Below are 25820 nucleotides of genomic sequence, written 5' to 3' on the forward strand. Positions count from 1 at the left end.
TTCCTCCCTCCCTCCCTCCCTCCCTCCCTCCCTCCCTCTCTCTCTCTCTCTCTCTCCCTCTCTTTCTTCTTTTTGAGACGGAATCTCACTCTATCACCCAGGCTGGAGTGCAGTGGTACAATCTTGGCTCACTGCAATCTCCACCTCTTGGGTTCAAGCATCTCCTGCTTCAGCCTCCAGAGTAGCTGGGATTACAGGCACGCACCACCATGCCCGGCTAATTTTTTGTATTTTTAATAGAGACAGGGTTTTGCCATGTTGGCCAGGCTGTTCTTGAACTCCTGACCTTGTGATCTGCCTGCCTCGGCCTCCCAAAGTGCAGACAAGTTAATTTCTGAGTCAGTCTTACCTATAAAGTGGGAATAATAATAGAGCCTACTTCATAGAGTTGCTACAAGAAAGGATTACATGGACGACGCGTCTTCATCCTGGCACAAGGTAAACTTTGTTGGTGGCAGCTGCTGTCGCTGCAAATAATGCAGCTGTGAGGCTGATGTGCAAGTGTACAGTATATGTCAAACAAATGCTCACCGGGGTTTCCTGTAACCAAGCATATGCGTACACCTCCCTCTCTCAGGGCCACGCTGCTCACTCCACACTGCCACCCTAGGGCCACAAAAGCCATCTCAGAGGCAGGTCAGAGTCTATGAGACTTGGCTGCATTCCAGCCAGGGTTCAGGTGTCAGGCCCTGCATTAGATTGGAGCCTTTGTCCCTCCTTGCTCCTGGCTCCTGGCTGTCTGTCCTCCGTCTCCCTCCAGCCTCCCATGGTGCAGGCAGCCCCCCCAGGGTACTTGGGGCTCCCCTGCAGCCCCACGCAGGCCTTGGCTTTGTACCAGTATCTCTTCCAGTGCCCCGCAGTCCCAGGCCAGCTCCGGGCTGCAATTCAACAGGTGAGGGAGGTGCATTGCCTCAGAAGGAAGAGGACAGGCGGGGACCTGACACCACCTTGCCCCTCCAGGTGCAAAAGGGCTGGGGCTGTCCTCTGGGTCTGGAGCTGCCCACTGTGCTGCTGCAGATGGAGTGGAGCCGGCGGGCCCAGGAACAGGTAGGGGCTGGCCAGGGGGTGTGACTGAGGCCAGGGTGGGTGCCCCTCACTCCCTGGCACCTCATCTTCCTGCAGCTCCTGTGGGACTTGGAACTGCTAACTGGCATGGGGCTGGGCCTCTTCTGGCCACCTGAGGCCCAGTTATTCGGTCCAAGGGGCCAGGCCCGCCATGCATGGAGCCCGTGCTGCCAGCCAGGTGGTAGCACAGGTGGGGACCCTGAGCAGCTGGTGAGTGGGTGAGGGGGCATGGCGGGGACAGAGGTTCTGGGGACACTGGGGCCTCCCTGTGGTGAGGGCAAGCAGAAGGGGCAGGATTTTGGAGACAGGGCTGTGTTCAAATCTCCACACTGGCGCCCTCATGGGCTTTGAGTCTACTTTTCCTCTCAGCTAGAAAATGACTGTGAGAAGAGATCTTTTCTCCAAGGGCTACCAGGAGGAGCAGTGGACTCGTGGGGCCACGCCTGGCACACAGGGCCTGCTCTCTCCAGGCAAGCCGTTATTCTCATTCCACAGTTAATGACTGTCTTGGTCAAATCACTTGCGTGGTGATACCTGGAAGCCTTTCCATGTGACCACAGCGCGGCGGGAAAGGGGCCTGGCAGGGCCTCAGAGGGCAAAGGCACTGACTCCAAGGGTGCCCCTGAGACACAGGCACTGACAGTCCCAGCCGCTGGCCCCTCCCTCCAGGACTGCAGCTAGGCTGAGCCCCCAGGAGGGCGGTGCTGTAGTGACTGGGCCCAGAACAGAGCTGGGAACTGGGAATGTGCGTCCCAGTCCTGGCTCAACCACCAGCTGTCTGAGTCACTTTGGGCAGGTTGGTGGCCCTCTCTGGGCCAAGGCACTCTCAGCTGTATCAGGAGGGGGTGTTAGTGGTGCAACTTAGGAAGGGTCCAGCCGACATTGCTGGCAAGAACTGTGGTCTCATCTGAGGCTCAATGGGGCAGAAAGGATCTATCTCCAAGTTCCTTCATGTGGAGGGGAAGGGGGGGGTCACAGAGGACATGAATTCCAGGAGGCAGGGATCATTTAGGGGCCATCGTAGAGGCTGCCTGCCACACTGGGGGATGGAGTCCTGTGGACTAGGGTGCTCCCGACTCTTCCAGAATTCTAGGCTGTCCCTCTACCCCAGGACAGGGACTCCCTGAGCCAAAACCACCAGCTCCCCGAGGGGTCAGTCTCCCCTGGGAATTCTGCCTTTCCTACTGTGTTGCCACACAAAGTAAACGAGAACTGGGCCCTTCCCCTGTCACCTCCTGCGGTCCTGCCCCATGCCCCTCCTTATGCCTCCTGGGCTCTTAGTTGCACCCATAGTTGCCCCACAGCCCCCTGGGAAGGTTAACCTCCAAATTCCAGCTCCCAGGATCTGGTGATGGGGTGGGGGGAAATGGGGGTGGCCACCCAGGACTCAGTGTTTGAATGCTGGGGGTGGGGTCTCAACAGACTGGCAGGCAGACTCCCTCCCATTCCAGAGCCCATGCGCCCAGAGAGGTGCATCAGAGGCAGGCTGTGAACTCCTGCAGAGGGCAGGCGGGAGACCCATCAGCAGCCCCAGATCTGGGTGAAGCTGGGAGTGGTGCAGACCAAGGGTGGGAGAGCCCTGGAGGACCCACAGAGCTCACATGAGGTACACTGTCAGACAGCCGGGAGGGCAGGGAGCCCCTGGGGCTGCGGCAGCCAGACTGGATTGGGACAAGGCAGGAAAGTCCTCTCCCAAGTCCTAGGACTTCATTCTTCACTCATTCTTCATCTCACACTTCCTGATTGACTGCTGGGACACCCAGGGATGGCAAGTGGGTTTTGTTTTTTGTTTGTTTGTTTTGAAACGTAGTCTTGCTCTATTGCCCAGGCTGGAGTGCAGTGACACCATCCTGGTTCACTGCAATTTCTGTCTCCTGGGTTCAAGCAGTTCTCCTGCCTCATCCTCCTGAGTAGCTGGGATTACAGGCACATGCCACCACATCCAGCTAAATTTTTTTTTTTTTTTTTTGAGACAGAGTTTCGCTCTTGTAGCCCAGGCTAGAGTGCAATGGCACGCTCTCAGCTCACTGCAATTTCCCCCTCCTGGGTTCAAGCGATTCTCCTGCTTCAGCCTCCTGAGTAGCTGGGATTACAGGCGCCTGCCACCACACCCAGCTAATTTTTGTATTTTTAGTAGAGACGGGGTTTCACCATCTTGGCCAGGCTGGTCTCGAACTCCTGACCTCGTGATCCACCCTCCTCAGCCTCCCAAAGTGCTGGGATTACAGGCATGAGCCACCACACCATTCGAAAGATGTGATTTCACAGAGAGTGCACCCATTTGGTTACTGCTATGAATATTCACAAGTCTGTATATTGCACAAGAGAACAAGATGCAGTATTCTTGGGAAAGCTCTCAATTTCAGAGCTTATGAAATCCATTTTCACTAGTTGTATGGATGCAGAACAGCTCTCCTTCCTCCACAGCTGCATTGGAGCAGTATCACATCATCTCTTTTTTTAGATTTCTTTTGTTAATTATGAACGCTCGCAGTTTTTAGGCCAGGCTCTGGCCTAAAATTTCATCTCAAATGTCCTTTGATTTTGCTGTCAGAAAAAAAAGGCTAAGGAAGGTTTTTCTGAATAAGAGTAAAAAGTAAGACGCCCAGGGCAGGTTTCTTATCTGAGCCTGATGGGCACACCAGGACAAAGTGGGCATGGCTGGTGCTGAGGGACCCTGGAGCCCAGCACTGTGGCCCTTCTCACTCCCAGGCCTCCTGTGGTGGTCTTGAGGAAGAGGCTGTGCAGGTCCTTTTGGGGTGGTCTGCCTTGGCTGGGAGGACGAGAAAGATGGGGTGGGCTATTGGCAGGCACACCTGACTAATAGGTGTGTGGCTGTCTGATTGATGAACTGTGACAGCCCTGAGGTTCAGACAGCACCCCCGGGGCATCCCCGGCAATGCACTGGGACTCCCTAAACTTCCCGGCTCTAGTCTAGGTGGACTGTGCTTGAGAGGCTGGGACATGAGCTCCCAACACTGGTCTTTCTCCCTCAGGTTCCTTACAAGAGCTGAACCCCACCAGGAGCAGGAGCTTTGGGGTGCCAGGCAGCTCAGAGTACAAGGTGAAATGTCAAGGGTGTCAGGTTGGGGATGGCAGGGGTGGACCTGCCCGGAACGAAGCTGCTGGGGTGAAGGGGCACTGAAGCACCTTCCACACCACAAAAAATGGCTTTAACAAACTCAGGAATCAGGCAAGGGCTGGCCCCTGGAGTCCGCAGGTTCCCCTAAGAGAAGTGGCCCTGGCCGGGGGTTCCCTCTCAAGCCTGGACCCAAAGTGCTCTTCCTTTCCAGGACCTGGCCCAGAGGGAAGAGAGGAGCCAGGCAAAGCCTGAGACCCAGGAGAGAAAACTCACCCCCGGGACCCCTGGGGCGTGGGGCCTGCCCTCCCAAAACCTGTCTTCGCAAGGTGCCCCTGAAGGGCTGGGCTCGGACCTGCATCTGGGCCAGGAGAGAGCAGAACTTCAAAGACTGCCAAGGATGGACACCCCTCAGAGGCTGAGAGAGGAGGGCCCTCAGGATCAGAAAGCAGAGACCCCTCAGCGTAATAGAGGGGAGGCCTCCAGGGGCGAGATCATAGATGCTCCTCAGAGTCAGAAGGTGAAGACACACGCCGGCCAGAGCCAGAGGCCTCCTCAGGGTCAGAGGGAGGAGGCCCCTCTGGGTGAGAACAGGGGTGCTTCTCAGAGTCTAACAGAATTATTCCGAAGTTCCAGGGAAAGGGGAGTCCCCAGAGTCCGGGGATGAAGATGCTGCCGTCTTGGGAGGGCAGTATCTCGCTAGCCTGGGAGGTGGCTCCCGGAGAGGCCATTGCACAGCCCCCAGAGGAAGGCGGCCCCCGGAGCCATCCGAGGAACTCCTGCGGGTCAGGGAAAGCACAGACTCCAAAGCCTGTAGGCAGGGTGATGAAGGGCATGAGCAAAGGCGAGAGGCAAACGTCGGCACCTGCGGTGGCAAAGCTGGGGGCCGCCCGGGAGGGGGCGTGGGCTGCGCTTCCCAGCCCGAGGCTTGCGGCCCGGCGGCGGCTCCCAGGTCTCGGAGCCATGATGCCGGCGACCCTGCGAGCCGAGGTATCCGGGCAGGAGGGGCTCCCCGCGGCTCTCTGGGGGCCCCCAGGCCTGGAGCGCGATCCGAACGGGCTGCAGGGCCCTGGAGCAGGCCCCGGCCCGGGGGAGCAGGAGGTGGGCTCGGCTCGGCTTCCGGGTGACCTCCGGGATCGGGGCAGCTGTCCTGAGCTTCCCAAGGCCTCGAAGGCCGCGTGGCCGGCGCCCCCCCGGCAGGCCCAAGGCGCCAGCGGGCGTGAGCGCGGCGCAGCAGGAGGCGGCTCTGCAGAGGCTGCTGGAGCTGCACAGCGCGGCCAGGCGGCGGCGCCGGCGGGACCGTGAGCAGCAGCGGCTCCGGGTGCGTCCACGCGCCGGGATCTGGGCCTGCCTGGGGCGGGCGGGACACCGAGGGCGGTCGGACGCTGACTGCCGCCTCTGCAGGTCCTGGAATGCCTCCACATTGCAAGGAACCGCCACTGCCGGGTTCATCCCCTGGGGCTCCCGCCCAGCGCGGCTCAACTCCCTCCACAGGCAAGACCCCCCAGAAAGCGGCCACAAGGAGCCTGAGCCGGGCTGGGGTCGAGCTTGGCGCGCTCGGGTCCCTTTGAAGTGCGCGCACCGCACTCTGGCAGTGACTCGGGCGGGGCGGGAGGGGCGGGTATGCCAGGTGTTGCCCTCCGGTCCCACCGAGTCGCGGACGCTCAGCGCTCTGCACCGCCAGGAGGATGCGGCCGGGCCGCGGCGCGCCCTGCGAGAGCAGGTGGAGCAGATGCATCGGGAGAGGACCGGGAGGCTGCGGGCCCTCGGGGCCAGGTGAGGGGCTGGCAGGGAGGGGTGTGGCGGTGGCAGGAGTCCGCTTTCCCCGGCCTCCGAGATGACAGGCCGTTTTCTCCCCAGGAACACCCAGAACTTCCAGGAGCTACTGTGGCCCCCTGTCGCCAAGGATCCCGTGCCTGCAGAGTAGTGCTCGCTCTTCCCAGCCCCCTCTGGTCATTGCTGTGCCCTCAAAAGGATGATTAAAGAGATAAGGGTTTGCAGTGGCTCACGCCGTAATCACAGCACTTCGGAGGCCGAGGTGGGTGGATCACATAAGGTCGGGAGTTCAAGACCAGCCTGACCAACATGGAGAAACCCCATCTCTACTAAAAATGCAAAATTAGCAGGGCGTGGTGGCACATGCCTGTAATCCCAGCTACTTGGGAGGCTGAGGCAGGAGAATCGCGTGAACCCGGGAGGCGGGGGTTTCAGTGAGCCAAGATCACACCATTGCACTCCAGCCTTGGGCAACAAGAGCGAAACTCCATCTCAAATTTAAAAAAAAATTTTTTTAATTAAAAAAGAAGAAAGAAAGTTACAGGAAAAGCGGGCAACTTGCAGGTCAGAGATAGTTTCAGAAACGCCTGAATGCAGAGCCAGAGAGAACAGAGAGCAGCAGACACACACAGCAGCTTTGCCCCACCAGGAGGCCCGTTATTTTTTCTTCCTTCCCCTAAGCCCATGCCTGGCCAATGGTCAGAGGGCCAGGTCCCTGGGATCCAGTAGTGCGAAAGCCCCGTTCTTGCGGAAGAATGACTCAATGCGGCACATCTTGCAGGAGACCAGTTCTTGCTTCACTGGGGGGCCTGGGAAAAGAATTAGAGGCCAAGTGTGGGTTCCTGAGGGAAGGTCAGCAGATCATGGGAGCCCTGTCGTTCTGCACAGCCCTAGGAATCCGTCAGTGGAGTAGCCGCTTTGTGGGAAGAAATAGAAAATACTTTGGAGGTGTGGGAGCTACGGGCAAATACTGGGAGCTGACTGGATGCCAGATACAGCAGTCATCTGCCATTACCCCAGCTTCAGGATCCTCTACCTGCCGTGTGGGGGGCCACCTAGGCCTGCTTGTCACTTGTGGAGAGATGGGGCTTCCTTCTGCCTCCTGCTCCTCACTTCTAGGACTTGCCTCCTCCTTTTGTTAGAAAGTTACTTTCCTGACTTCCCCTGTAGGGCCCTGGGGGAAAGTGGTGTTTGGGGGTAAAATCTCAGCTGAGTTGATCCCCAGCCATCCACCTTTTCTGCCAGACACTCAAGCAGCTGGAGGACACAGGGCTGGGGAGCCTCACTTGACATTCATGAGCAGATAGCAACATTGCCCAGCAACGCTCTCTGGCACAAGCCTGTTCCACACCTTTCCTCTTCATCTCCAACTACTCCACTGCCTGAGCTTGGCATCCTCCCAGCTGATGGCCTTGACTCAACCTCACAGAAGAAAGACTCAGCCTAGATGGACAGGCTTCCTGCCAATGCCATCCCGTACCCGCCTCTGGCTCAGCCCTCCTGTCCCCACTCCTGTCAGATTCCAGCAACTTGAGCTCCCCAGGTGATCTCATGGATTTAAATAGCACCTATAGGTCAAGAGCAGTGGGGAGCCTGAGGTGGGTAGATAACGAGGTCAGGAGTTCGAGACCAGCCTGGCCAATATTGTGAAACCCTATCTCTACTAAAAATACAAAAATTAGCTGGGCATGGTTGTGTGCACCTGTAGTCCCAGCTACTCAGGAGGCTGAGGCAGGAGAATTGCTTGAACCCGGGAGGCGGAGGTTGCAGTGAACTGAGATTGTGCCAATGCACTACAGCCTGGGCAACAGAGCAAGAGTTCGTCACACACACACACACACACACACACAAGCACCTATATTCAAATGACCTATGAATTTGCAAATTTGCATCTTCAGCTCTGACTTCAATCCAGACTTACAGATAGAGCCACCCTATAGACACTTGAAGCATAAGATGGCCAAACACGCATGGTTAAATAGGACCTGTTCATGCATGATTCCAGTCTTCCCTGTCACTGCAGCTTTAGCTAAACACCCAGGTGTCACCATTGATCTCTCTTCTCTTCCCCTTATTCTCACATTCTATCTGTGGGTGAGTTCCACTGAGTCTTCCTACAAAACATCCTGAATTGATTCCAGCTCTATTGCTGATCCCTCAAGCCACTACCACAGGGTAACAAAACAGATGCCCACTCTCACATGCCAGATTCCACAATTTCCCCTAAAAAAGCCACTGCCTACATATAGGTCAGGGTGACGTTTTTTTTTTTGAGACGGAGTTTCACTCCATTGCCCAGGCTGGAGTTCAGTGGCATGATCTTGGCTTACTGCAACCGCCGCCTACTGGGTTCAAGCGATTCTCCTGCCTCAGCCTCCTGAGGAGCTGGGACTACAGGAGGACGCCACCACACCCGGCTAATTTTTTGTATTTTTAGTAGAGACAGGGTTTCACCGTGTTAACCAGGATGGTCTCAATCTCCTGACCTTGTGATCCACCCGCCTTGGCCTCCCAAAGTGATGGGATTACAGGCGTGAGCCACCGTGCCTGGCCTACAGTGACTTTTTAAAAAGTTCATCAGTGTCACTCTTGAAACCTGTTTAGAACCCTCCATTGGCTTCCCTGCACACCAATAAAATCCAAACCCATTCTTATCATCTGGCTCTCAGCCTCGGGTCCTCAGAAAGGCCTTTCCTGACAATCCAATAAATAGCAGCCCATGTCCCCTGCCTCCCTGCCCACTGTGACTCCCTAGTTCTGTGGAATGTGTCTTTGGCCATCTCCTTGCTCTGTTTATGGTCTGGTTCCTTCACTAGGATGTCCACTCCCTGGCACATGGCAGGTGCTCTGTCTTTGAGGTGAGTTAATTTCCAAGAGGTTGGGCTCACCCAGCTGCCAGCCATACATGAAGTTGGTGGTGATGGGGAAGAGGTATCGCATCTCTGGCATGTCCAGTTTTCGGGTGTTGAGGTAGCGATAGCGCCCCTGGAAGTCGTGGGAGATGCCTTCATACAGCAGGGCTCGGGTGGCAGGTGGTACTGGGTACATTTCTGCCTCAAAAGGAGCCTCTGGGACAGGGCTGGGTGCCTTGGAAGGGGCAGACTTGGGGGCAGGTGGGGGTGAGAGTGGGGCTTTGGGGTACAGGGTGGGCAGTTTGAGGGGCAGGCGGGCTGCAGCCTTAGCCTTCTGCTTGGCCTTCACCATCGACCCATACTTGCGGTACCATTCACAGCGCAACATCTTTTCCCTCAGATATTCCTCCTTCCAGAAGTTCTGCCGCACCGTGTCCATGTTGAGCTGCCGTGCCATGGTGGCCGGGAAGGAGCGGCACCGGGATAGCTGCAGCTGAGGGGAGAGCACAGCAAGCAGAGTGCTTCTGATGTTGGGTGGCTACCCTGGCACCGTCACCTGGCAACCATGCCTCACCTCACACAGGGCCAGGGTTCTACCTGCCATGCCCCCAGCAGCCCTCATGAGCCTGGCTTCCTGTGACAGCCCAGGGCCCAGGTCAACTAAGAGCCCTGTTCCCCACACCCCCTACAGGGCCCATGTGTGATCTGGTGTCACAGGATCCCAGGTTTCTGGTGCTTTCTGCTTCTGTCCTTTGTGTTGGGCCCCCTTCCCAGCCCAATGGCGAGCAAGGTGGAGGCAGGGGCTGGGCTCAAGGCCTCCTACTCCGCCCCACCCAGAGCTGGTCTTCTCTGATCTGAGGACCAGTCCCTGAGTTCTGCCTCCCAACATAGTCTTCCTGGGCCAGCTCTTCCATGCCCGTCTTTAGCAGCACCTTTTGCATCCTTGCCAATCAAATCTGCCCCAGAGCCTCACCCACACATGTCCTTTCCAGCACCCAGCCCCAGTTCGGAGAGAAGCAGTAATATGACTTTAATTTAACATCAACAATGACACCGTGTAACAGCACAGGGGAGAGGTAGTGGACAGAAGATGGTCAGGCTCCTGTTCCTTAACCAGCCTTGATTTTACAGCAGAGCCCCAGCAACCTAGAAGTGTCTCACTTAGCCTTTTTATGGAGTGGGAAGGGGCAAGGAATAGGAAATCAGAGGCTCAAAATGTAAAGAGGCTGATGGCAAGGCTGGGGAGAGGCCTGGAAATGAGGGAAGGGTTGAGGGCTGTGAGGAGTCCCCTAGCGAAGGTCTTCGGCAGTGAACATGCCCCTGGCCCTGCGCAGGATGGAGTCCTTGGCGGCGTCATACGGGTGTTCCTTGGAGGGGATCTCCAGGACAGCTGGGATGGAGTGTTGGTGGGCGTCCAGGGCGTGCCGCACCATCTCTGCAATGTACTGGTTGATGAGGATGATGCCAATGTCGTCCCGGTGTAGAAACTGCCTGTGGGGAGAGATGAGGAGGAAGTTCAGGACAGCCAAGTGGTTGGGCTGGGCTATGGAGGGGAATAAGCACGGCCCAGAGGGCACAGAAGACAAGGGAAAAGGCTGCTATGCTCAACACTCTCTCAACCCCACCTAGAATCAATTTCATCCTAAAGCGGAGGGTCATGTTCATTAGGCTTGGCTTCTACAACACTGCCTAGAAGGCTTCCAAGTGAGCTGGTAATGAAGATTAATAAGGGTGCACACCAGTGTATTCAACATGTGGTGACGGTGTCAGGAAGGGGGAGGATAAGATTATATGTACGCAGATCCCTTTTTATGTGCAGATACCAAAGCCTGGGTTTGATGGCTTATACCTGTAATCCCAGCACTTTGGGAGGCTGAGGCAGATGGATCGCTTGAACCCAAGAATTTGAGACCAAAATGGGCCACATAGTGAGACCCTGTCTCTACAAAAAATACACACACACACACAAAATACAAAAATTGGCTGGATGTGGCGGCACATGCCAACTACTTGGGAGGCTGAGGTGGGGGAATCACTTGAGGCTGGGAAGTCGAGGCTGCAGTGAGCTGTGAACACTCCACTGCACTCCAGCCTGGGTGACAGGAGTGATACCCTGACTCAGCAAAAAAAAAAAGAAAAAAGAAAAAGACACATTAGGCCGGGCGTGGTGGCTCACGCCTGTAATCCCAGCACTTTTAGAGGCTAAGGTGGGCAGATCACGAGGTCAGAAGTTTGAGACCAGTCTGGCCAACACAGCGAAACCCCGTCTCTCTAAAAATATAAAAAAATTAGCCAGGTGTGGTGGCGGGCGCCTATAATCCCAACTACTTGGGAGGCTGAGGCAGGAGAATCACGTGAACCCAGGAGGCAGAGGTTGCAGTGAGCCGAGATTGCGCCATTGCACTCCAACCTGGGTGACAGTGCAACACTCCATCTCAAAAAGCAAAAACAATAAACAGAAGACACATTAACTTTTAAAAAGAAAACAAACTTATTTTTTTAAATAAACAAGGCCATGGAAAAAACTAAATTTTTTAAAACTAGGGCTGATGAGACTACTGAAGGCCTCAAGATCTAGATGATGAGGGTGGCAGAGGAGTCCGAGGGAAGGTTTGGCATGAACCAAGATCACAAGCTAGGAAGATGACACTCGGTGATGAGGGAATCACACTTTCTCCATAAAAAGAACCTGGCCTTGTGATCCTCGTCTCCTGTGATCACCCACCCATTATTCATTTATTTTATTTTTTTGAGGCAGGTATCCCTCTGTCGCCCAGGCCAGAGTGCAGTGGTGCGATCTCTGCTCACTGCAACCTCCACCTCCTGGGTTCAAGCGATTCTCCTGCCTCAGTCTCCTGAGTAGGTGGGATTACAGGCACCCACCATCACGCCTAGCTAATTTTTGTATTTTTAGTAGAAACGGGGTTTACCATAATGGTCAGGCTGGTCTCAAACTCCTGACCTCAAGTGATCCACCCACTTCGGCCTCCAAAAGTGCTGGGATTACAAGTGTGAGCCACTACACCAGCCTCATTTGTTTATTTACCAGTTAAAAATTATTTACTGAGCACCCACCCTCTGCCAGTCACTGGGTTAGATTTGTTCTCTGAGGTCCCTTTTGGTTGGAAACATGGAAAATTCTTGAAGTAAAATTTGTCCTTCTCCCATGACAACTTGGGTCACTTTACCAGACAGCTTAGAGATCGGCAGATAACAGCCTCCCAGGTCAGGGCCTACCATACCCCAGGCAGCAAGAACCAGTCTCAGCCGGCAGCCCTGGGCTGGGCTGCTTAGAGGGAAACAGGTGAGTGGCAAGGTACAGGGGCCCTGGAGATGAGGTGAGGGAAAGAATAGGAGGCGGCTGGTATCCTCAATTCCAGACACCAGGACACCAGGTGGATTAAAGGCATGCCTTCGACGACACTTAGGCATGCCTGACCTAAGGCAGGGAGTGAGGGCTTGAGTGCAAGTTTTAGCAGAAGGCTCTCACAGTCCTGATATTTTCTGCCTACTGTGCTCAGGACCAAAGGGAAATTCCGAGGCCGACTGAGGAGAGCTGCAGAGTGTGTACCTGGCTTACCAGAGGCAGAAAGGGTTGGGATTGGGTTCAAATTCCAGCTCTGCCTTTGCCGACTCGTGACTTTGGTGTGTGCCTTAACCTCTCCGAGCTTTAGTTTTCTCACCTGTAAGCAGGACAAAATCACCCCTGCCATACAGGTCGATGGTAAGCCTCTAAAGGACGGGAAAGCAGAATAAAGTCCGAACCCACTGCCTAGGTGCTCATCGGGGATGCGGGGATGTTGTCCCCGCAAGTTGCAGGGGCAACTTGCAAAAGAGCCAAGCCCTACTTGGGAACAGGCGCCCAGGGGCAGTCGCCGGGGACTGGGCGCTCTGAACGCTCAGCCATGGACAGGGACAGGTTGTGCTGACGGGCGATGCCCGTCACGAGCTCTGTTCCCCTTCTTTCCTGACACACGATCATGTGAGAGGGGAGCTCGTGGACCTGATACAGCTTCGGTCCCACAGAGTCCCAAACGGGAACTTGGGGCGCGGAGGCCTCCGCTCCGGAAGGGCGGGCGGACTTCCAAGACCCTCCCCCTACCCGCGTCCGGGCCTCACGCCTCGGTCCCCGGGCCACCTCTGCCCTCGCCCCGCACTCCAGCCGGCAGCAGAAGGGCCCGTTCAGGCCTCGCGGGGCTACCGTACCGGAAAGTGTCTTCGATCTCATTGATGGTTGTATCCTTCTCCACCACCAGGAAATTGGGGTGGCGGTTCTTGTTAAGCTCTCCTATGCCGCCCAGCAGGAAACCAGTCACCGTGTCCTCGTCTCCGATCACTGCGATGAGCTTCCCCCTCCCCGCCATCCCCGCAGCCAGGCAGAGATCACCCCAGAGCACCAGAAGCCACCGAAGCCCCGCCTCCGCCGTGCGGCTCCCTGTCGGCCTCACCCCACTTCGGGCATGCGCAGTTCTCCCAGCCGCCTCCGGGGACATGCGCATTAACACCAACACGGCCTCAATGTGAATACGCCTGCGCCGTAAAGACAAGCCAGAACCAGGGGACTACGGTTCCCAGAAGGCTGCGCGGCACGACGTCCTTCGCAGGAATTCATTCGTTCATTCACTCCTTCTTTGGTTCATTCGTTAAACAAGCGCTTTGAACCTGGCACTGTTAAACGCCGAGACCCCAGAGAAGAGACGCAGTTACTGTTCTCAAGGGCAGGGCCTGGGTCTTTATCGTGTATGTATGTATGACATATAGTTAACAACTCGTACACATCTGTTCAATTAAAGGAATGCAGAAGTTAGTGATGATACTGTCTAGTGAGGGGGAAAGTCAAGGGAACAGGCGATAACAAAGCTGTGTGTTAATTGTTAGAATGTGAGAAGTATATGGAAGCACACATCCATGGTAACTAACCTATGGAGAGAGGGGGCATCCAAAGAACCCTTCCCCCAGAAGCTTGCTTCACATCTAAGCTGAGACCTGAAGGACCTGCAGGATGAAGGGGATAGAAATGAGGACAAGAGGGTGTTCTAGGCAAAGGAACAGTATATGCAAAGGCATATCTGACTAGAGAGCATATGGCCTTCAGGGAAAGTTAAAGAATTGGTAAGGCTGGGCATTGGTGCCTCACCTGTAATCCCAGCACTTTGGGAGTGCTCCCGAGATGGGGGAGGATCACTTGAGCTCAGGAGTTGGAGACCAGCCTGGGCAACATAGTGAGACCCTGTCTCTACAAAACATTTTAAAAATTAGCCAGGTAGGCTGGGCATGTGGGGTGGCTCATGCCTGTAATCCCAGCACTTTGGGAGGCTGAGGCGGGTGGATCACCTGAGGTCAGGAGTTTGAGACTACCCTGGCCAACATGGCAAAACCCCATCTCTACTAAAAATACAAAAAATTAGCCAGGAGTGGTTGCGGGTGCCTCTAATCCCAGCTATTTGGGAGGCTGAGGCAGGAGAATTGCTTGAACACAGGAGGTGGAAGTTGAAGTGAGCCTAGATTGCAACATTGCACTCAAGCCTGGGTGACAGAGCGAGAGTCTGTCTCAAAAAAAAAAAAAAAAAAAAAATTAGCCAGGCATGATGGTGCACACTTGTAGTTTTAGCTACTTGAGAGGCTGAGGTAGCATGGCTCACTTGAACCCGGGAATTCAAGGTTACAGTGAGCTATGATCAGAGCACTGCACTTAAGCCTGAGTTGCAGAGCAATATCCTGTCTCAAAAAAAAAAGGGATCTGCAGCCCAGATGTGGTGGCTCACGTCTGTAATCCCACACTTTGGGAGGCTGAGGTGGGCAGATCACCTGAAGTCAGGAGTTTCAGACCAGCCTGGCCAACATGGCGAAAACCCAGCTCCACTAAAAATACCAAAAAAATTAGCCCAGTGAGGTGATGTGCACCTGTAGTCCCAGCTACATGGGAGGCTGAGGCAGGACAATCACTTGAAACGGGGCAAGGGAGGTTGCAGTAAGCTGAGATGGCATCACTGCACTCCATCCTGGGTGACAGAGCGAGACTGTCTTAAAAAAAAAACAAAACAACAACAACAAAAAAACGGATCTGGAAGTTCTCCTGAGGACAGAGTTATTCTGAAGCTGCTGAGGGATTTCAAGCAAGAGAGTGCTGTCGCCAAACATGTTTTACAGCTGTCAGTTACTGTGACTGTGCTGTGTGCAGAGATAAAACTGAGGGAGGAGGAACCAAATTAGGAGCCATTGTGAGAGATGATGGTGGCCAGACTCAGGTGGTAATAAGGGAAATGCAGAGAAGTATGTAGAGCTGAGAGAGCTGAGAAATATTTAGATAGCTAGGACAAAACTGGTTTCATAGTGGACGTGTTTGGGGAGTGAGATAGAGAGACCTGGGTGACTTACAGGTTTCTGGCCTGTGCAGCACATGGATGGGAGTAACATTCCGGGGAAAGTGACCTCTGTGAGATGAGCAGGCTGAAGAGGAAGGGGCCACTCTTTCCTCCTCCCTTTTTTTTTTTTTGAGATGAAGTTTCAAAACACCTCCCAAGTTCAAGTGATTCTCCTGCCTCACCCTCCCGAGTAGCTGGGATTACAGGTGTGCACCACCACACTTGGCTAATTTTTTGTATTTGTAGTGAGATGGGGTTTCTCCATGTTGGTCTGGCTGGTCTCGAACCCCCAACCTTAGGTGATCTGAGTGCCTCAGCCTCCCAAAGTGCTGGGATTACAGGCCTGAGCCACCGCGCCCGGCTCCTCCCTTTTAACAAACCGGCACTCCCAGTGTCTGGCGTGGGGTTTGTGAGTTCAGAGTGCTTGAGATGTGCAGGTGGTCTGGTGTAGTGATTGCATGTGTGATAAGCTTGGGATTCGGGCACACCTGGGTTTCAATCTCTGCCCCACTACTTAGAGGTATGGTTTTGGACTCATCACTGACATTCCCAGGGCCTTGGTTTCTTCAGATGGTAGTAGCCCCACCTCACAGGGCTGTTATGAGTTAGGATTAATGAGGAAGGGCCTATAAGTGCCAGCACCCAGGGCCACACTGGCTGGCTGGAAGCAGACAGGCTCGAGGTCTGTGAGCATATGAGCCACACACAGGTGGAGGCAGCCCAAGCTGAGGGGCCAGCGGGAAAGTAGCACATCTAGGGATGAGGAGGAGGGAGAGCAGCGAGGGAGGAGGGATGTGTGGGAGGGTGTGAAGGAGGGAGGAAGCAGAGAGGCTGTTAAATGAAAAGGTAGGGAGGTCAGGGATTAGGAGTTGGGGCCTTGCGGGTTTTTCTGCTAGGCCCACCACCGTGTGCTGAAATGCCCAGGTGCGTCGAGTTGTGGGATCAGTTGAATGAAAGTGTTCTTCGCCCTGCTGCAGCTACTCAGCTGCTCATGTACTTATTCATTCATACACATTCACTCATTCATTCACACCCAGGGCCAGGGAGCTCAGTCTGGTGGCAGAGCCCTGGATATGTGGCCACAGTTCAGGGTCGTAAATACAGCTAGAGATGTGTCCCAGGGCGGTTTGGGAGCTGGGGGCACTGATCCAGGAGGGGCAGGGAGGGGTCCAGGAAAACTTCCCGTTGGCCAGGAAGATGAAGAGGGTGGGGAGGCAAGGGTGTTTCTGGGCAGGGGCCCAAATTACAGCATGGGTGCCCAGTTAACTAGAGGTGGTGAAGGGGGGTTGGAGGTGGAGGGTACAATGGGGAATGGGCTTGCTGCCCAACTCATACAGATGGAGAGACTGCTGTCTGAACCTGGGAGACCCTGGAGACCTTGTCAGGAAGAGACTTTACTCTGGAGCAGGAGGGAGCCACAGAGAGGGGCATACTCTCTTTAAAGTGACCACCCCCCTCAAGCTGCAGCAGGGAGGGGAGGTTGGAGGGAGCTGGCCAGGACAGGGCTAGTGCAGGAGTTCAGGAGGGAGTCCCTGTGCAAGCTCAGTGCTGGATCGGGGCACGGAATAGCCCAGGTTGATTCAGGAACCAGCTGGAGGGAAGGTGCCGGGGTCTGCACATGGTTCTGCCTGCCTACTGGTTGAGGAATATTCCTGTTTGAGTCAGAGCTCAGTTTTAAGGTCTTAATTTGAAAAACATCCTCGAGGTCAGGCTGAACTGAAACTGGCCTCCCAGGGGTCCTGGGGCAGTACTGTAGAACAGTGTCCACACCCTGTACTGTCCACAAACCCTCCCGCTGGGACCCCTTCCCACGAGCCCCCGCTTCTGCTTCTTTCAAGCAATCTGCCAACATCCCAGACCTCACTTCCACTCCAGGATCTTCCCCTCGATTGGGGTCAGTCTTCCAGGCGACAGCCAGGTCGCCTCTGCCTCCCCAGGGCTGGGTTTTTCATGTGGCAGGCCAGAGGGCAGCACGCAAAGAACAGCCAAGTGTCTGCGACAGCCGCACTTTATTTGGAGTTTTCCACCTAAGCGGCTCCCAGCTGAGCCTCATGACATGTGCAAAAGTTCCCCTACAAAGTTGGGCCTCGCAGTGTGTAAAAAAGGCCCCCCATGGGGCAGAGACGTGCAACCATTTTAAAAAAAGAGACAGCAAGAGAGAAATCAGGCCCCCAGGAAGCCTGGCCTGGGCGGAGTGCACACCGCTCGGCCAGTCCCCGTGCCAAGCCACTGCGGTGCTTCAGGGTCTTTCTTCTCTGATTGTATTTTCCTTTCCAAGTCCTTAAAACTCTGGGGTTGTAGCCACCAGAGGGATCAGACCAAGTCCTCAGAGGCAGGAGGGTGATTGGCCAGCAGTGCAGTTTGAGGGTGACCTCTCACACACAGACACCCCCAACACAATGCTCCCCCACTGGTCAGCCCTGCCCGAAAACTCAGGGCTTCAGCCCACTTGTGCCCCAGCCTCTGTCTCTGAGCCTGGCCCCAGTAAGCCCTCATGTCACATTCCCGGGGAGGGACACTGTCCGGAAACAGACAAGGCCCTCCAACCCCCGGGGCACAGTGTGGGGGGAGGCTGTGCCTTCACCCCCAAGGCAGGTGTTTGTAGTGTCTGATGCTATGCGTGTGTCTGGGTGTGGCGTGTGTGTGTGTGTGTGTGTGTGTGTGTGTGTGTGATGTGTGTTTGGCTGGAGGTGGGGGCCAAAGCTGGGGAGGCACTTCTGGGATTCAAGGGACCTTGACTTTGAAGGGGCTTCCAGGGACACTTTCATCGCCCCACTTGACGATGAGGATGTAGTCCCCTTTCTCCTTGACGGTATAGGTGACGTTGTACACCCGGTTCCCCATGTGCTTCACGTACACCTCCTCACAGGGGGTCTTGGGCCCGTGTACGCCCACCATCATCATGTTGGTGCCTGGAGAGGGAGGCAGAGGGCCGGGCTCACACCAGGGAGGCCCTGACGGGAACCCACACCCTGCTCCCAGATGGCATCTTGCTCCCATCCTGGAAGACGCCCTCCCCCTCCACCTGCCTGCTTTGCTGCAGTCCACGGTGAAGGAGTTCTTCTGGCCCACGAAAGCCTGGGACAGCCCAGGCCCCCGAGTCACCACCTTGCTGGCATCTGAGGAGAACTTGGGGATGGAGCTGTAGCTGGAGCCCCGGCTTGAGGAAGACTTGGTCACAGTCTCCACCAGAACCGTGGATGTTTCGTGAAGGCTGTGGCCTCCGGACAGCCTCGGACCTGTGGGGCGGGTGGAGGGGCACAAACCTGGTCAGAAGGGCTTCCTGGTGTTCCCCAGGCAGGGGACCCTCAGCCAGCGCTGCCACCCGGTGGGACTCACTGCCTACATCCAGGGCTCCCCCAGATTCCTCCAAGGGCCACTCTAGGAGCCCAGCCCCATTCCCTGCCAGGGCTGGAGCTGCCTGTTCCAATTCATGCTTCACCCTAGGGCTGGGGCCTCAGAGGGCTATGTCCCTCATCCTGGCAGGCTTTGTAGGGAACTCAGGCCAAGTCACAGGGTAAGAGTCACTTTGCAAAGGAACACCCACCCAACCCATCCTATAGACAGCCCCGGGAAGGGGAGCTTGCTCAGTACTGACTGTGTCTTCCTGGAGCCGGGGAATTTGGGAAGCCAGGAGGGAAGAAAGGGACGCTAGAGCCTCAGGAGCCAGCAAAGGCCAGAGATGAAGGAGGGAGGCCAAGATGGGAGGAAGAATGGAATATGCACACGGTCACTCGAGGCTCCACAGAGTGTGTGCTGTGTGGAGCCAGGCCCACCTCTATCCCTGGTAACTGACCGTGATGTCTAGGGCAGACTATGGCCTGGATGTGGGTGGGCACCAGAGCCCTCCAGGCTGGACTGGGCTGCAGGCTGGGTGGGCCTCCCCTGAGCCAGCACTCACCTGTGACCTTGGCCTTGAAGGGGCTGCCCACGATGTGTTGGGGGCCACCATACTTGATGGCAATGAGGTAGTTGCCAGGGGCCATGGGAGTGTAAGTGACCACGTGGCCCTCAGGACACTCCCGACAGTCGAGCTGCACCTTGGAGGGGCCATCAATGGTGACGGACAAGGCCCCCGAGCCAGCGTTCAGGGTGTTCACGATGAACTCTGATGACACACCTTGGGGCCAGAGGGAGCAAGGCTGAGGACAGGAAGGGCTTGTGGCCCAAGAGGGTCCGGGCCCCAGCTCCCTGGGCAGCCTCTGTGAGGACTCCTGGCTCAGGGAGCAGGGCCCCTGCCTCTGGAGCAAAGCAGCACCAGACTAGTGAGTGGCCAAGCACCCCCAGAAATCACCCTGTTCCCCAGCTCCTGGCCCTCACCAGTAGTGCCTCCCTCGAGCCCAGGACCATAGGCTGACACCAAGCCTGGGTCCCCAGCCTGGCTCTGCTCCCCAACGCGGATCTTGAAGGGACTTCCAGGGATGTGGGCACCGTTGAACTTGACATCGATGGAGTGGACGCCATTCTCATGGGGGATGAAGCGGATGGTGTGCTTGTCTGTGGATAGAGGGTTAGTGGCTTAGCTTCCATCCTTCCCTTCCCCTTCCCAGAAGGCCCCAGCTGTCAGGGGGTGGGCAGGGGCAGGGGCAGGGGCAGCTCACCACTGTCCAGCTCAGAGACATAGCACTCCTCCACGGCCCCCGAGGGTGTGTGAACCCGGGCATCAATCACACCTCGGGCGCCGTTCAGCTGCACTGCAAAGGATGCTGGCTGGTTCACCTTGAGCCCCGTCTCCTGCAAAAGCCATGGAGGATGCTCAGACTCCTGGGAGGCCGGGGCTGGAACAGTCTTTTCTGCAGCCCCACACCATGCTCACTATAAGCTCAGCCCAGAGGCTACCACCACCCCACATCCAACCTGGCCCCTTCCTGCCAGTCCAGCCTGGGAGCAGGAGGAACCAGAGTCTGGTATGCAACCCTCTACATGCACCTGCTATCCTAGCTGTGCTTGGCGTGTGGGAGATGAGAGATGATGTGCTCTGTCCTGGCTGAGGAAGGAAGGGCCCCACTTTGTGTGAAGCAGCCTGAGGGTGGAGGGCCAGTGCCTGATTGTCTGTGTGGGCTTGGGGTGCTGGAGAGCTCTGATGTAGGAAGCCGAGTTTGGCTGGACTGGCCTGGGAGAGCTTCCTGGAGGAAGTGGACCAACAGGGAGGACCAGAAGCAGCCTATAAGGGCTCTGGGGGAGGGAACTGGAGCCTGCATGTGGGAGCCAGGTTCAGGAGTGGGAGGAGATGCACAAGGGCTCTGGACCGGCTAATGTGACCACCTGAGGGGCAGCTGGCAGGGGGCAGGAGGAGCTGGGGTGAGGCCTGTTCTGTGCCCCCTATGCAGAAGCTCCTTTACAGTATGTCCCCTGGACACCTGGCCCCTGGTTGCATGTGTCAGTGTGACTTGCTGAGAGCCTGCCTTGCACATGTCCCCTAGGACAGAATGAAAGGAAGACACTACCTCTCTAGAAGTCAGCAAGAGAAAGCAAGCCAGGCCCCCAGGGACCCAGAGAGGACACAGCCCAGGCTCTGCAGGCCGTAGGCATTGGATTTGGAGGAGCCTCTCACACTCTCTCTGCAAACTGGTTTACTCTTAGTTTATATAGATTTTATACTCTCATGCTCATAAATGTTAGCATCTAGCATTCTTAGAACAGAAAAAGGTGGAACACTGTAAAAAGAAATGGCAGGTGGCAGTAGGACAGGCAGACACACCTTGAGAAAGGCAGAACGAGGCCTTGTGTGCCCCAGTGCAGGGGTGAGCCCACAGGGACGGAGCCCACCATCCCCAAGGGTCCTGCCTTGTGCCTTCCAAGAAGGGACTTCTAACTGGCCTTTCCAAAGTCACTGCTAAAACCCTGGCCCCATGGACCTGCTGTCCTCAACTCCTGCCCATCTCTCAGGTAGCAGAAACTCTCCACCCCTATCCTGGGCACAAACCTGGAGGCTGGTGACAGTGAGACGGCGAGCATCATCCGAGAGGGAGGCCACGGGCACCACAAAGGGGCTGTCTGGGATGTGCTCATCATTGAACTTGATGGAGACCTCATAGTCACCTGGGGAAAGAAACCAGTCAGCACAGGCCCCAGGATGGAGGTTGGTGGGGTAGGGGCCTCCCCACCCCAGCCTTATCCCAGGACAGGCTCCGTGGTCAGAGCTCAGCCCTGGAGACAGACACACGTTTCTGAGGGTGTGGGATGGAGGGAGACGGGGCAGAGGAAGAGCAGGGACCCCGGGTAGGGGAGTTCTGTGGCCCCAGGCATCTTCTGCCTGGCCAGTGAGCAGAAACCCAGTCTAGAAGGTCAGGCAGGCCCAGCCCCCACTGCCAGCGTGGATGCCTACCTGGTTCCTGGACGACATAGGAGACACCGCAGGAGCCATCTTTGCGATCCTCAAATGCAATCTCTGCCTTGCTAGGACCCTCCACAGCAATGGACAGGCCCCCAGCGCCGGCCTCTCGGGTCCAGATGCTGAACTCGGCTGAGCAGAGGGAAGGTAGGGCACTCTTCAGCACCATCGCCCCTTAAACTGGCTGCTCTGACTTCGTCCCCACTCCTGGCCACCTGCCCCTTACCTGGCACTCCGGCCACGCCTCGCTCCAGCCCTGTGCCTCCGGCCCGCACCTTGTGAGCACCACCTTCACCCAGCGGCCCCACAGTGAATTGAAAGGGGCTGCCGGGCACATGCTGGCCACGGTACTTGACAGCGACCGTGTGGGGCCCCATCTCCTGGGGCACAAAGCGCACGCTGTAGGCACTGTCCTCACCCTCGACGATCTCCGCGGCTTCCATCTTGCCTGATGGGCTGGTCACCTGTGCAGTCATGTCCTGAGAGCTGGCCTCACCTGCAGGGTTTGGGGGATGTCAGGGCGACACTGGGATTCTTTCGAGCCCTGGCCCTTCCCTACCCCGTCAGTTAAACTTCCTCATCTGCTCAGACAAGCCCTGGTGTTCGGGGCCAGTCTGCCAGCGTCAGGCCTGGCTGGCAGCACCCTCCCGTCCCGCCGTGAGGATCCCGCCAGCCCAGCGTGCAGTGCTCACCCTCCTGCTGCCGGGTGATGCTGCCAAAGGAGCCTAGGCGCTCCCGGCCCAGGAAGTCCCCAAACACAGCGGGGAAGGGGTCCCCGCCGACCTGGGTGGACTCCTCCACCCGCACCTCTCGCTTCGTCTCCCCGCCCCGTGTCTTGCTGATCTCCGTGCGCTCCGTGCGGGTGTAGGTGTGGCTGCTGCGTGTGAAGGTGCGCGTCAGGCGCTCCTGGGCAGACACCATCTGGAACCAGTTCCCTGTGTGGGCAAAGCAGCCAGGGTGAGGGAGGGAAGTGAGAGCGAGGGGTGAGGAAGCAGGGTGGAGGGTGGAGACCCAAAAGGTGGGCTCTGGCCCGGGCCAGCCCTCTCCCACCACCTGCCCACCCAGGCTCCTCCAGGCTTCTACCTGGGATCTTGAGGTTGAGGTCACAGGTGCTGCCAATGGTGGCAATGGAAGGCGCCTGTCTACGCCGGGTGATGCTCTCCTTCATTCGGCCCTCGCCGGTCACCTTCACAGTGAAGGGGCTTCCTACAGCGGGGGGACAGAGGGTGGGTTAGGAACCTCAGACCCCGGCCTCCTGGCTTCCCCTGTCTCTTGACATCCGACTTCTGCCCAGAGCCTTACCAGGCACGTGCTTGTCAGCAAACTTGATGTTGATGATGTAGGTGCCGGGCTCGGTAGGGCAGTAGGTGACTTTGCATGTCCCATCCTCCATGTCCTCACAGTTGATGTCCACCTTGCTGGGGCCTTCAATACTCAGCCCCAAGCCGCCATAACCTGGGGGAAAGCCAGGAACATGTCTCCCTCAGTCCTAGGCTGGCCCAGCCACAATGCTCTCCCCAGAATGGAGGCTCCACCCAGAATGGTCCCCTGATGTGCGTAGTGACCACTAACAAAAATGGCTCAGTGGGAGGAGATGGGGGCACCGCGGGACAGGCGGTCTGGAAAATTCCTTAAGGCAAGCCTCTTGAGTTCCAGTGAGCAAGGGAGAGACAGAAACTCAGGACAGCTGAGGTTTCTCTTAAAAGTGAGAAAACTTGGTCAGGCGCCATGGCTCACGCCTGTAATCCCAGCACTTGGGGAGGCCAAGGTGGGTGGATCATAAGGTCAGGAGTTCGAGACCAGTCTGGCCAATATGGTGAAACCCTGTCTCTACTAAAAATACAAAAATTAGCCGGCCATGGTGGCATGCGCCTGTAGTCCCAGCTACTTGGGAGGCTGAGGCTGAAGAATCGCTTGAACCTGGGAGGCAGAGGCTGCAGTGAGCTGAGATGGCACCACTGCACTCCAGCCTAAGCGACAGAGTGAGAGTCTATCTCAAAAAAAAAAAGTGAGAGAACTAATCTGGAGCCATTCACTGTCCCCCAATGGGCCCCAGAATTCGAATCTCGACACAGACTGGCCAGGAAGTTCTGGGGAGGAGTGTGGCCAACGGGGTACTGGGCAGGACAGAAGGACAAGTGCCTTCGAGGCACCCGCTGGAATGGAGGTCTCGGGGGCAGGAGGTACCTGCATTGCGAGTGTCCACGATGAACTCTGCCACCTGGAACGTGTGGCCCTCGGAAAGTCCCTTGCCCCAGACCCGCACCTTGCTGGCGTCCCCGATCTCAGACGGCCCCACCAGGATCTTGAAGGGGCTGTTGGTGACGTGCTTGCCACTCTTGCGCACGCTCACCACATGCTCCCCAACCTCTTTGGGGGTGAAGGAGATCCCTGTGGAAAGCGGGTGTCAGGCAGAGCATCCCGTGGGCCCCCACCCCTGACATCCTGCAAGGCCCCTTGCTCACCAATGTGCCGGTTGGGCAGGCGCTTCAGCAGGCAGGGCTCCTCATTGCCCGAGGGGGCGCGGATGCTGGCGGTCAGCTGGCTCAGATCACTCTCAGTGATCTTCAGCGACACGTCCGTGGAGGTGCCCACGTTCAGCTGTGAGGTCCTCATGGAGTCATCACCTGGTGGGGGAGTTGGGGCATCAGGCTGATGTGACTCCAGGCAGGCCCTGCCCTTACAGGGCTCAGGAACCCTCCTGGGCAGGCGCTGCTGGACTCAATAGACATGGGGACCACTCCCAGGCACATGGAGGCCAAGGCCTGGAAAGCGCAGTCCACACTCACGTGTGAGCTGCCAGAAGCTAAGAGGGGCCTGTACCCGAGTTCCACTGTGGCTGCCTCGGTCCTTTGTGGGCTAAATCCCTAAAGGAAGCCTCCTGCATTTTAACCCTGAGTCACATGGTGTTCGTGATAACAAAACACTGGACGGGACCACACAGACCCCTTCCTCGCTGTGTGGCTATAATCACGTTGCTTGGCCTCTCTGGAATGGGGTTCCTCATCTATCAAAAGGATTATCCGGCCTGGCATGGTGGCTCACACTTGTAATCCCAGCACTCTGGGAAGCCGAGGTGGGCGGATCATGAGGTCAGGAGTCTGAGACCAGCCTGACTAACATGATGAAATCCCGTCTCTACTAAAAATACAAAAATTAGCTGGGCATGGTGGTGAACGCCAGTAATCCCACATACTCAGGAGGCTGAGGCAGGAGAATTGCTTGAACCTGGGAGGCAGAGGTTGCAGTGAGCTGAGATCGCACCACTGCACTCCAGCCTGGGTGAAAGAGCGAGACTGAAAGGATTATCCATGCCCTAACTTCTCAAGAGTGACTTCAAAGACTAAATGAGGCAATGTGTTTTCAGGCATAACGAGTGGCTGACTGCTTCTTAGCTGCCGTGGAGAATACAGTGTTTCTACATTTATCAAAATATGACCCCTCACACCTCGAAGGGTCTCTGCCTTAATGTCACAGGTGACTTGAAGGAGCTGGGCTTACAAATCCCGTCCATGCACTGTATGCAGGGTGTGTGTGTCTTGTATGTGGGGTGTGCGCATCCTGTATGCAGGGTGTGCGCACCATATCCGGGGTGTGCGAACTGTTTGCGGGGTGTGCGCACTGTATGCGGGGTGTGCGTGCACTGTATGTAGGGTGTGTACAGTGTATGCGGGGTGTGCACGCCCTGTATGCGGGGTGTGTGCACTGTATGCGGGGTGTGTGCACTGTATGCAGGGTGTGTGTGTCTCGTGGGCTGCACGTGCCCATTCATCCTCCTCACCTGTGATCTTAGCTGTGAAGGGGCTCCCCGGGATGTGCTTGTCATCGAAGCGCACGATGATGCTGTAGTCCCCAGGTGCAGTCGGCAGGTAGGACACGGTGCAGGTGCCATCCTTGTTGTCCTTACAGGTGATCTCTGCCTTGGATGGGCCCTCCACGGCCAGCGACAGACCCCCTGTAGGTGGAGGTGGGGCCAAGATCAGAGTTCCTGCCCTCGCCCCTGCTCCTGGTGAGTCTCCACCCCAGCCCCCAACCTGCCGCTCCCTCACCTTCTCCAGCATCTTTGGTGACAATGGTGAAGGTGGCTGGCTTGTTGACCATGCCATGGCTCAGGCCTGGCCCGTAGGCACTGACATGGCGGCTGTTGATGGCATCCACATAGAACTGCAAGGGGCTCCCTGGGGGTAGAGAGAAAAAGGGGGCCAGGTCAGCATCAGGGATTGTCTGAGCCCACAGCACCTTCCAGCAGCCTCCCTGCCAACCCCCTCTGTCTCTGCCGTAGGGACCCAGCTGGTGGAGGTCTGCCTCCCACCAGGGTATGAGCCTCCCTGGGGCCTCGCCTGGTGTCT

General features: G+C 56.6%; 4 protein-coding genes across 7 annotated transcripts in view; 1 reads left to right on the plus strand and 3 right to left on the minus strand.

Annotated features, from left to right (window-relative positions):
- Positions 1-5107: 5107 nt before the first annotated feature.
- On the plus strand, positions 5108-6145 carry LOC116550054. The gene is made up of 3 exons (XM_032275783.1): positions 5108-5134; positions 5181-5920; positions 6005-6145. The coding sequence occupies exons 1-3, from the start codon at positions 5108-5110 to the stop codon at positions 6069-6071; spliced, it is 834 nt and encodes a 277-aa protein (XP_032131674.1). The 3' UTR covers positions 6072-6145.
- A 292-nt stretch (positions 6146-6437) lies between these two features.
- Positions 6438-9640, minus strand: ATP6V1FNB (ATP6V1F neighbor). The gene is made up of 2 exons (XM_032276021.1): positions 8809-9640; positions 6438-6729 (listed from the first exon to the last, which is right to left on the minus strand). Exons 1-2 carry the CDS (start codon positions 9227-9229, stop codon positions 6620-6622), a joined length of 531 nt encoding a protein of 176 aa, XP_032131912.1. The 5' UTR covers positions 9230-9640; the 3' UTR covers positions 6438-6619.
- A 140-nt stretch (positions 9641-9780) lies between these two features.
- Positions 9781-13291, minus strand: ATP6V1F (ATPase H+ transporting V1 subunit F). Its single transcript, XM_032276022.1, has 2 exons — positions 12979-13291; positions 9781-10263 (listed from the first exon to the last, which is right to left on the minus strand). Exons 1-2 carry the CDS (start codon positions 13269-13271, stop codon positions 10062-10064), a joined length of 495 nt encoding a protein of 164 aa, XP_032131913.1. The 5' UTR covers positions 13272-13291; the 3' UTR covers positions 9781-10061.
- Positions 13292-17127: 3836 nt separating this feature from the next.
- The window catches only part of FLNC (filamin C), a 31310-nt gene continuing 22617 nt past the window's right edge, over positions 17128-25820 (minus strand). For all 4 annotated transcript variants that reach the window (XM_032276025.1, XM_032276024.1, XM_032276027.1 and 1 more), the window contains 15 exons: positions 25521-25649; positions 25253-25426; positions 23937-24098; positions 23659-23862; positions 22774-22926; positions 22555-22677; positions 22164-22406; positions 21698-21967; positions 21466-21603; positions 21064-21179; positions 19739-19871; positions 19458-19634; positions 19039-19257; positions 18167-18376; positions 17128-18049 (listed from right to left, as the gene is read on the minus strand). In XM_032276025.1, the coding sequence (XP_032131916.1) occupies positions 17862-18049; positions 18167-18376; positions 19039-19257; positions 19458-19634; positions 19739-19871; positions 21064-21179; positions 21466-21603; positions 21698-21967; positions 22164-22406; positions 22555-22677; positions 22774-22926; positions 23659-23862; positions 23937-24098; positions 25253-25426; positions 25521-25649 (2639 nt within the window). In that variant the 3' untranslated portion in view covers positions 17128-17861. The remainder of the gene's footprint in view (positions 18050-18166; positions 18377-19038; positions 19258-19457; positions 19635-19738; positions 19872-21063; positions 21180-21465; positions 21604-21697; positions 21968-22163; positions 22407-22554; positions 22678-22773; positions 22927-23658; positions 23863-23936; positions 24099-25252; positions 25427-25520; positions 25650-25820) is intronic.

This window comes from Sapajus apella, unplaced genomic scaffold (genome assembly GCF_009761245.1).
Source record: "Sapajus apella isolate SASKATOON/1434 unplaced genomic scaffold, GSC_monkey_1.0 scaffold7, whole genome shotgun sequence".
Taxonomy (NCBI): domain Eukaryota; kingdom Metazoa; phylum Chordata; class Mammalia; order Primates; family Cebidae; genus Sapajus; species Sapajus apella.

Bases quoted from the DNA above. Each gene is read 5' to 3' on its own strand.
- LOC116550054 (XM_032275783.1), top strand. From the start codon at position 5,108: ATGATGCCGGCGACCCTGCGAGCCGAG. The intron at 5,135-5,180 runs GTATCCGGGCAG...GGGGGCCCCCAG, and splicing joins CGGCGACCCTGCGAGCCGAG to GCCTGGAGCGCGATCCGAAC. The intron at 5,921-6,004 runs GTGAGGGGCTGG...TTTTCTCCCCAG, and splicing joins CTGCGGGCCCTCGGGGCCAG to GAACACCCAGAACTTCCAGG.
- ATP6V1FNB (XM_032276021.1), bottom strand. From the start codon at position 9,229: ATGGCACGGCAGCTCAACATGGACACGGTGCGGCAGAACTTCTGGAAG. The intron at 6,730-8,808 runs GTGAGCCCAACC...TTCTTTTCCCAG, and splicing joins CATGTATGGCTGGCAGCTGG to GCCCCCCAGTGAAGCAAGAA.
- ATP6V1F (XM_032276022.1), bottom strand. From the start codon at position 13,271: ATGCGCATGTCCCCGGAGGCGGCTGGGAGAACTGCGCATGCCCGAAGT. The intron at 10,264-12,978 runs GTACGGTAGCCC...CTCTCCCCACAG, and splicing joins GAGATCGAAGACACTTTCCG to GCAGTTTCTACACCGGGACG.